Here is a 9,503-nt window from a genome sequence, read left to right as displayed (position 1 = left end):
CTCCCTCATGAAATTTAAACTATCAATAAAAATGTGGATTGTAATGATTCAGTATCTTTTGTATTTATTTTATAACATATTCTCACTTTGAAACATATGATGATCATTTCAGTTATGGGATAATATCATACCTAATAAGAGGTTGTATTTTTATTAAAGAATTATATATAGCCATTATTAAAGTTACAGTTAAGGATGTAAATACATATACACATATATATATATATATATATATATATATATATATATATATATATATATATATATATATATATATATATGATATATACATTGATATATATATATATATATATATATATATATATATATATATATATATATATATATATATATATATATATATATATAAATATATATAAAAGAGTCAGAGCTCCAATAAGAATCTAACGTGCAGTTTACTCAGATAGAAATTTCATTAACTGCCAATAATATCCTGTGACTTTGTGTGTGTGTGTGTGTGTGTGTGTGTGTGTGTGTGTGTGTGTGTGTGTGTGTGTGTGTGTGTATGTGTGCGTGTGTGTGTGTGTGTGTGTGTGTGTGTGTGTGTGTGTTTCAGGTTGCTTGATGACTCGTGTTGTGTTCACTCTTCAGTCTCTCCGCCGCCTCTCTGCAGCTGCAGCCGGACGCTTTCACTTCTGCAGGAGGTTTTTGTACGGCTCTGAATCACTGTGTGCACGTTCCATCATCATGTACACCCATACAGTAGTAATCTCCAACATCTTCAGCCTGAACACCGCTGATGGTTAAAGTGTAGCTAGAACCAGATTGACTGCCTCTGAAGCGAGACGGGGTTCCTGAGAAGAGACTTGATACTCTGTAAATGAGAAGTTTGGGAGCCTGTCCGGGTTTCTGAAGGTACCAACTGAGATCAGCACCAATATCTGAACTCCCTGTGGCGCTGAAGGTCACAGTCCCTCCAGGACTGACCGACTTGGACGCGTCAGTCTGAGTCAGGAACTTGTTGGCTGAAGTCTCTGAAACGAGGAATAAAATGTGACGTCAGAAGAAATGTTGGATGAGCTCAACAACGTGGAGCATCAGTTTAAAAATCACAATAAAGACAGAAAGAAAACCCGGACCCACAGACAAGAAGAACAGACAGAAAGCCACAAAATAAACTCCTGTAACGTCAGAGAGGTTTTCAGGATCCCTCACCCGGACACAGAAAACACAACATGACGATCACTGGGAACTTCATCCTGATGCAGGTTTCTTTCAGCGTGAGAGCATGAAATCAGTTCAGATGTTCTGTGGCACGAGAACTTAAAACTGTGAGGAGCAGCGATGCGTTCAAGTCATGCAAAACACACGAGAGGAGGCGAACACACAGCTGTGCTTGTGAAAGTGAAAAAGCAGAGATGAGGTGGAGGCAGTTCGTCAATCTACTCTCAGAGTCTTTAATGAAAGACACGTCACACTTCAGAAACAACATCTGTCACAACCTGGATGCTTATGACCGTGCAAACCAGTCGCTGACGTCCCACAATGCACTTCGGCTCGTGTGAAAAAAAGAGGAATGAATGCATCTGGAGCTGCAAAGCGGAACGAAACCTGAACGTCAGGGACATGAAAAGTAGTTTCATTTCCCTCTTTCTGGCTCTGTGAGGTTGTGCTTCGTGATGTTCAGGCGAGCAAGTGGTGCGTGTCAGAATCTCCTGTTGCACCTGAACGCACCGCAGCACATCTGCAAGCAGGTCATCGTCTCCAGCGGCTCCTTATCGGGTGCAAGTTTTTTTTGGGAGGCAGAGATACAGGAGAGTGGGAATACAAACATTTCCAGTGTGTGTAGTGTGTTATTTAAGAACAGTTCAAACCATAACTTACTGTGTGCTCGTGCAGAAGCTTCAGGGTGAAATAAATCAAATAAAACCCTCATCATGACTCTAGAGCATCAGCATCAGCTGGCATCCTCATTATGGATGTTTGTGTGAATGCAATAGGATTAAAATAATGTGAAGAGGCACATCAGATACTCAGATAATAATGTGTGTGTGTGAACTTTAGCAGTGTTGTCTTCCTCTGCTGCAGGAAGGTGAACACTGCCCTCTTCTGTCCAAAAAAAGCAAAAGTGACTCCCTTTGTCTCTTCTTCATCCTGGATTGTACGTCTCATTGCAGCCGTTTGATCGACTTCACAACCAGAGAAATGTGACGTTCACTTCACACCGAACCCGCTCAGATCCACACACAGGCCTCAGCTTCACCTTTAATCATCATCATCATCATCATAATAATTTACAGACTGTACGGAGGATATTCAACGCCAGAAGTTGTGACATCAGCACAATCATGAAGCATCTCACTGGAATGTGGTTTCTGCGCCTGTGGAGTACCGTACGAGTGGCTTCACGTCGTCCTGCAGGAAATGTAATGAAATGCTTTCCAGAGGTCTGGAATATCCCCTCCATTAAAAAAAACATCATCTCCAAACACTTGCTTGATTGTCTCAGGCTCATCAATACATTTTATGGTTTTGGAGTCCATAATTATTGGTACAGAAATTGAAGGGGGGGGGGGGGCAGAGAACACGTCTGTTGTGTTAGTCGACAAATACAAAAACATAATCACGGTGAACACACTTTTTAAAAGCTGTTAGAAACATCACCAAAACACAATATACAAAAGAAAAGCTGCGTCTCGCTCCAGTTCAACACAGACACACACACATCCATACGGTTCATGTTGTGTGAGTCAAACACACTGACGGTCATAATGAGTCCACATGGGGGTTGCATAGTGTGCAGAGGAGCTTCAACAGCAGAGATGTGTGACGTCAAGTCTGTCCTTGATAGTGTAATCCGGCACCAGAGGGTCGAGGGGTCAAGGGGTCGAGACCCACATCGACTATTTTAGAAGAAGCGAAACGTTTCACGTGCAAAGAGCTCGAACCCCGCTCCTTCTACTGGAACGGTTTCATTCCCAGCGACACAGAGGAGGGTGTGAAACAGGAAAAGGCTGCATTGTCCGACAGCAGGGAGCTTTTTTCTTTCTCTTTCTTTACCGCGCCGCTTCCAAAAGCTATCGGACCCGACGGGTTGCACATGTGTAACAGCGGCAGCAGTAAACAGTTGCAAAGGTTCCAGTCTCGACACACACACACACACGCCACAAATCTTGCGATATTATGATGTAACTTTAGCGACGGCTTTTATCTGAAAAAATGTATATATTTTCCATCATAATGATGTATCGCAGCTAAAAAAAACAAGCTGCTAACCCGGAGAGAAAAGGCACAAATTCGCCGCTAAAGTGTTCACAAAGTAAATTCTGCTTCTAAATGTTGCTTTCAAGTCACCTGCTGCAGGTAGAGGGGAGAAAACTTGATAATGAACTTGTGTTGAAGCGTATTTGGACGACAGCTCACCAACGAATCAACAAACTAATCAACAAAGTGACATCAGAGACGACGGCGTGCACAACCCTCCTCTATCAGGACCGTCGGTGGCCGATGAGATCCCTCCGTGTGTGAAGGATCTGGAACCTTTGCAACGGTGAAAACCACATTCCTCACACGCATCCTGTAGAAAGTCACCAGTGTCCGCACCAACACACACACACACACACATACACACACACACGCCGGCTGCAACAAATAGAAACCCCTGGTGGCTGAATGCGGCTTGAGAACAAGGCACGAGGGAGGAAGGACAGGAACACTGGGACGCGGCCGAGGAGTTTTGTGACCCGTGTGAGATTGAAGAAAACAAAGAAAACTAGCAGTTTGCTGCTGATGGTCGGCCGACGCAGACGGGGACAAGATGGCGGCGTCAGCTCGTATAGTCCTGAGAGACACGGGGGGAGGAGGGGCGTCTAGCGGTTGCTCCTCATGGCCTCCTTGGCTGCCAGGATGAGCGGGGTGAGGCTGGACAGAGGCTTGGCCAGCTTCAGGAATGGGTGCTGCAGACGGGCGGAGACAAAAAAAAAAGAAAGAGATGAGGGATGATAAAACTTCTACGTGTCAGAAGAATGACTTTTAGAGCTCTGAGCTCAACATGCTCTCGTTCCTGCTTCACGGTTGTGAAGTCTCGCTGCTTTTCTTTGTGTCGTTTGATTGTAAATGTATGGAAGCTCATTTCTACACCCCAAAAAAAGTATGACAAAAAAAAAAATTATGACCGAAAAAAAATCATGACAAAAAAAGAAGAAGCCATAATGATGACTTTTTTTTTTTTTTTTTGCCGTAATTTGTTTTGGGGTCAAAATTACGACTTTTTATTTCTGTAATTTTTTTTGTCAAGTTTAAATTTTTTGTGTCTTTTTTTTCCTTATGACTTTTTAAATTATTTTTTTAGGTCATAATTCTTTTTGTATTTTTTTCTTGTGACTTTTTTTGTCATAAGTTTCATTTTATATAATTATAACTTTTTTTTTGTGGTCAAAATTATGAGCTTGCTACAGAGGAGAGACCCAGCGAAGGTATAGGAGCGGCTCGTAACCCGACTTTTACGGTAGTTTTATTTTGGACTGTCGCTTGTACAACACATGCAATTTAAATGGAACATTTGTTATATTTTGAGAGGGATATATTTCTAGAATAGGGTGCAGTGAGTGTGTATGTCTGGTTTACCTGCAGCAGTTCCCTGCCTGACCCTCGTTTCTCCACGTCCATCTCCAGACAGCGGGACAGGAAGGATCTGAAGACCGGAGACAGCTTCTCTGGACTCTGCAGCTCAGGAGTCCCGTTGGTGGCGATTAAATACAAAGCCTGAGAAGAGCACAATGACCACGGGAAGAACAGCAGCGGGTTAGCATCCTACAGTCATGTAACGTCACAGGCTTGTAAAGACTTGCTAACAAAATATGCAAAGTAATGATGGAAACTATGGACGACAGTGAAAGCAAAGAAATAAGTAAAAAAATGCTCGGGAAAGCTCCCCGCTGTAGCCAGCTAGCGCTGCTGCTAGCTGCTCGGGTGAGTTGCTAGCTCCCCGACAACTCACCCTCAGTGGGTTCTCGTTGAGATACGGAGGCTCTCCCTCCACCATCTCTATGGCCATGATGCCCAGAGACCAGATGTCCACTTTGGGGCCGTAGGCTTTCCTGGTCACCACCTCTGGAGCCATCCAGTACGGCGTCCCCACCATGGTGCTGCGCTTGCTCTGCTCCGGGGTGATCTGGGCGCAGAAGCCGAAGTCAGCTGCAAGAGAGAGAGAGGAGAGAGTCAGATTGTGTGTCGTTGTCGTCCGTGGTCGTGTGAGCGTGTGGTTTCTGCCGCTCACTGAGCTTGACCGATCCGTCCATCCCCAGCAGCACGTTGTCGCTCTTGATGTCTCTGTGGATGACCTGGTTGGCATGAAGGAACTCCAGAGCCTGCAGGACCTGGACGCAGAGGGAGCAGGGTTAGCATCCGCTAAAAAACATTTAGCATTGCATCATCCTTTCACAGTATCCCACTGACCTATAGGGGGCAGTAATGAGCAAACAACAGAGATATGGCAGCAAAGAAAGGGAAGACAAAGAGGACGGCAAGACGTAAACATGGATGTAAACTCTTCAGGTTCCAACACTTTGACAGGTTTTCACGGGAGAGTTCATACACATGACTTTATGTGACTTTAAACCAAATTTCCTCAACTTTAAACCACATTTACATGCCTATTAACCAAATCTACATGACTTTAAACTAAATTTCCTCCATTTTTAACCAAATTTTGTCGACTTTAAACCAAATTTCCGTGACTTTTAAACAATTTTCCATAAGCAAACATTGTGTGAAATGTGTGTGTAAACAGTAAAAAGTGATAAAATGTAGTATTTAAACTAACAATGAGGATTCAAAGCATACAGTAAACCTTAAATGACTAAAGTCAATGAGAGACAATAGTTTGATTAAAAGAATAAACATTTATATAGATGCCTGTATGTATGCTGCTGATAGTTTGAGCCTCTTTCTTTTAAAAGTAGATTCATTATTTATAACTAAATGAACGTCGTGAACACATGAATATAACACATTCACAGGACTTTTCCAGGTTTTCTTACCTCCCTGCAGACGGCCGCTATCTGAGCCTCGTCCATGCACGTCTCCGTCACGACGTCGGTGAGGGAGCCGCCGGCCAGATACTCCATCACCACGAAGAGCTCGTCTCCTACGAGGAAACTACACACACACACACACATTACACACACAGAGTCAAACCCCCGTGCGCTGTGCACGTGCACCGTGCCGCCCGGGCGGCGCCTCACCTGTCTACGAAGTTGACGATGTTGGGGTTCTTCATCTCCTTCATGACCAGGATCTCGTTGATGATCAGCTCCTTCTTGGGCTGCTTCTGCAGGTTGATCTGTTTGATGGCGACCTGCAGAACACAGCGGGGGGTTAAAGCGGTGACACACACACACACACACACACGCGCTATGTGGGAAATTAGGAGGAGCAACTACTACTTTGGAAGATGTCAAGTTGACAGAAAAAAACAGATAAATGAGTTTTTTAGAATGTTTTGTTGAATGTAGATCGTCTTGGAGGATGGAAATATCTCCTCCAACAGGTTTAAGGAAAAAAATATCTGTATTGAAGCAATGCTGCGATTACAGCAACAGAACAAAATCAGCACTTTGACCTTTAAAGATTTCTTCCAGTTACTTTCCACTGCTAAAAAGTTAAGAGTCTCGACCCTCTGATGTTTGAGGGTTTTTTTCCAGCCTTGACACATTAAAGACATTTCCAGGTTCAAAGTTCTAGTTTTTTAAAGCTTTAATGGCTTTAATGATCAAAACTCTTTATATTTCTCCTGCTGTCCGTCTGGATTGAGCCTTCAGATACGTTCACAGTATTTATAGGGAACAAAAACCTGCTTTACAATATAAAAAAGAGACGTGAAAATCTCGCTTTTTACAAAATGGAACTGTCAAGTTGAGAGGAAACGAATGATGACTCGTGGTGGCGGGAACCAAAAGGGAAGTAACCTCACCTCCTGTCCCGTGGCGACATCTATGGCTGTGTAAACCGTGCCGGACGCCCTGAAAGAGGAGAAATATTCAACAATCTCTCTCTTTTTTGGGTGAGTTTGGACACTAAACACACAGTTCAACGTTCACATCATCACATGGGACTCACCCCTGGCCGATCTTCTCATAGCGAGTGTATTTCTTCTTCGGATCTCCGATGCTGACGATAGTTCCTGGGAGTTAAAAAATGTCCAGCTTGGTCAGCTCTACTGGAGCAGAACGATAGCTGTGATTCTGTGTGTGCGTGTGTGTGTGTGTGTGTTACTTACTGAGCTTGTCCATGATCTCCTCGTCCGTCATCTTGCCGCTCCCCTTCTTCTTCTGCCTGTCGGCCCTCGAGGCGCCGTCCACCTCGGGCGCCGGCAGCGGGTCGATCACCGACCTCGTGTACACCTGAGAGACGCAGTTCAGGTCAGCACTGAGCTCAGGTGCGACCTTGGTCTGCGTATTTCTAGCTGCTTGCAAATTCAACTTACTTTAAACACCACGCAAACTGAGCGGTGTAGTCGTATGAAGCCTGAATGAATACTTGTATTATTTTTTTTGTGATGGTTTTTCAGAAGAAAAAAAATGTGCAAATCAGTTTAGAAATTGGAAAAGTTAAACGTTTTATGAGAAAACTACATTCCACTGAAGCATGCTGGGTATTATTCTCTTCAGTAGCTTGTGTGTGTGCTGTGTGACGTGGTTTGAACCTCCGGACCGGAAAACAGGAAAGCAACAGGACCGGGAAATGTAAAAATCGCATAAAAAAATAATTAATCACCGTCCGTTTTAGGAACTTTCAGGTACTAATAGTTGTGCCAGAAGGATGAGGATCGCTTTGTTAAAATCCTACAAGTCCAGACGGCCTCAAAGATGTCTTCACTGGTGGAATCTGTCGTTGTAAAAGGTACTTATGAGTGATTCAGTGAAACCTTACGGGCGCCGGGGAAAGTCGACAGAGCCGACGGCGAGTTGTTGGAATTTAAAGTATTAAACTTAACGGTTACTTTTATTATTTTTTTACAGCGCTGATGTCTTTTTAAAAGGGTTGCAGTGATGTACAACTTAAAAGAAGTTAAAGCACGATGTGGTTGTGGAGAAACTGAAGGAAAACGTCAAAGGAAAACTGTTTTGTGTGTCCGATAATGAACAATATGCAGCGAGGTAGTTTTAAAACACATCTTTTAGTGTTTCGTATTTCAAACGTCACACATTAGTGTCACACTCACAGATTTCGTGTGCTCCGGCCGCGGCGCCACCACTGGAGGCGGCGCGTCGTCGTCATCGTCGTCTTCGTCTCCGTCTTTGCCGCCGGAGGGCGAGGTCGCCGCGCCCTGCTTGCCAGGCTAAAAAAAACAACAACACAAAAAAAAGGTTAAACCGAAGCTCCGGATCAGACGTTTAGCACGAATAATATATTCAACGTGACAAAGAACGAAACTCCTCACCGACTGCGAGTCTTTATCTGGAAGAGATAAAGGACGGGCGAGTTAGTCCGCAGCAGTTACAACACTTTATTATTTTAAAAGTTGAGCTAAAGAAGAAGAAAAAACTGACCCGAGGCAGAAAAACTGAGGTATTTCTGTTTCCCGCTGGTGGAGTCGTAGAACTTGAGGATGTCGAGGACGGCCTGAGGGTTCTGCTTCTGTTCTGATTTACTGATGTTGGAGGTTTGCAGGAGACGGGCCCACTGCTCCGGCATGCCCTGGACACACACACAGACACACACAGTCAAACAAACCTATCAAACAACAAGATCTAAACCATTAAAGTCACACGGAGGAGATCCGGTCGTCGCATGTGACGCGTCAGTGACTTCCTGTTTGCGTGTTAAAATGTCACCGGTCACACATCGCTTATAAACAACACACTCTTTCGATCCTTATTTAAACAACACGTTTGGGGAGTTAGACGAGTCGTTTTGCATCTGTAAAATGTCACAAACACAACACGGAGCATGTTCGATACTCACTGTGAACTCTCCCGTGACCGAATCGAAGCCCACATGGATGGTGTGTTCAAAGTCCGAGGGGGAGGAGATCTCGGGTCTGTCCTTGTCCCGGTCCTTCTTCCTGCCTCCTGCAGGTGAGAAGGTCAAGGGGTCAATGCGTTGGTCTTCAATCCACCTCGATGTTTCAGGCGCTTTAAGTCCACCTCTCTTACCTTTCTCAGAGGCGAACATGGAGATGATCTTGTTCCTGGACTTCCTCTCCTCGGGCACAGACGGCAGCGGCCGAGAGCTGTGATTGGCCGACTGGGGGTCCTTGGCTCCTCCTCCTTGGCTGCTCATCCTGACGGGGGGGGCGGGGGGCTTGTCCTCACACACTCCGCTGTCACACATCTACACACAGGTACACCTGCGACACATGACGAACACACACCCCAAACAAAACAAAAAAACGAGACACAACAGTGAGTCTGCCGCTCAAATCACTTCCTGTTTTTTCCCCCTATCTCTGATATTTTACAATGCTAAGTACGCGTTAGCACCAACATGCTACGGACAAACAGTTTGCAAATCGTGAGAGACACCGAGAGAGACACACA

At 44.6% G+C, this 9,503-nt stretch overlaps 1 protein-coding gene across 3 annotated transcripts in view; it reads right to left on the bottom strand.

Annotated features, from left to right (window-relative positions):
* Positions 1-2,214: 2,214 nt before the first annotated feature.
* LOC137787423 (serine/threonine-protein kinase PAK 2-like) overlaps positions 2,215-9,503 on the bottom strand; it is an 11,709-nt gene continuing 4,420 nt past the window's right edge. For all 3 annotated transcript variants that reach the window (XM_068579846.1, XM_068579847.1, XM_068579848.1), the window contains exons 2-15: positions 9,120-9,313; positions 8,929-9,035; positions 8,514-8,661; positions 8,405-8,421; positions 8,186-8,302; positions 7,241-7,364; positions 7,081-7,144; positions 6,935-6,983; positions 6,207-6,319; positions 6,003-6,120; positions 5,240-5,339; positions 4,961-5,157; positions 4,588-4,725; positions 2,215-3,917 (exon numbers count right to left, since the gene is read on the bottom strand). In XM_068579846.1, coding sequence (XP_068435947.1) covers positions 3,831-3,917; positions 4,588-4,725; positions 4,961-5,157; positions 5,240-5,339; positions 6,003-6,120; positions 6,207-6,319; positions 6,935-6,983; positions 7,081-7,144; positions 7,241-7,364; positions 8,186-8,302; positions 8,405-8,421; positions 8,514-8,661; positions 8,929-9,035; positions 9,120-9,297 — 1,557 coding nt within the window. In that variant the 5' untranslated portion in view covers positions 9,298-9,313 and the 3' untranslated portion in view covers positions 2,215-3,830. The remainder of the gene's footprint in view (positions 3,918-4,587; positions 4,726-4,960; positions 5,158-5,239; positions 5,340-6,002; positions 6,121-6,206; positions 6,320-6,934; positions 6,984-7,080; positions 7,145-7,240; positions 7,365-8,185; positions 8,303-8,404; positions 8,422-8,513; positions 8,662-8,928; positions 9,036-9,119; positions 9,314-9,503) is intronic.

Source organism: Clinocottus analis, unplaced genomic scaffold, assembly GCF_023055335.1.
Source record: "Clinocottus analis isolate CAN_PGR_092001 unplaced genomic scaffold, fCliAna1.0.p SCAF_17, whole genome shotgun sequence".
In the NCBI taxonomy this organism is placed as follows: domain Eukaryota; kingdom Metazoa; phylum Chordata; class Actinopteri; order Perciformes; family Cottidae; genus Clinocottus; species Clinocottus analis.
The sequence above is the reverse complement of the archived record's forward strand: the minus strand, read 5'-3'. Positions and strand labels throughout refer to the sequence as shown.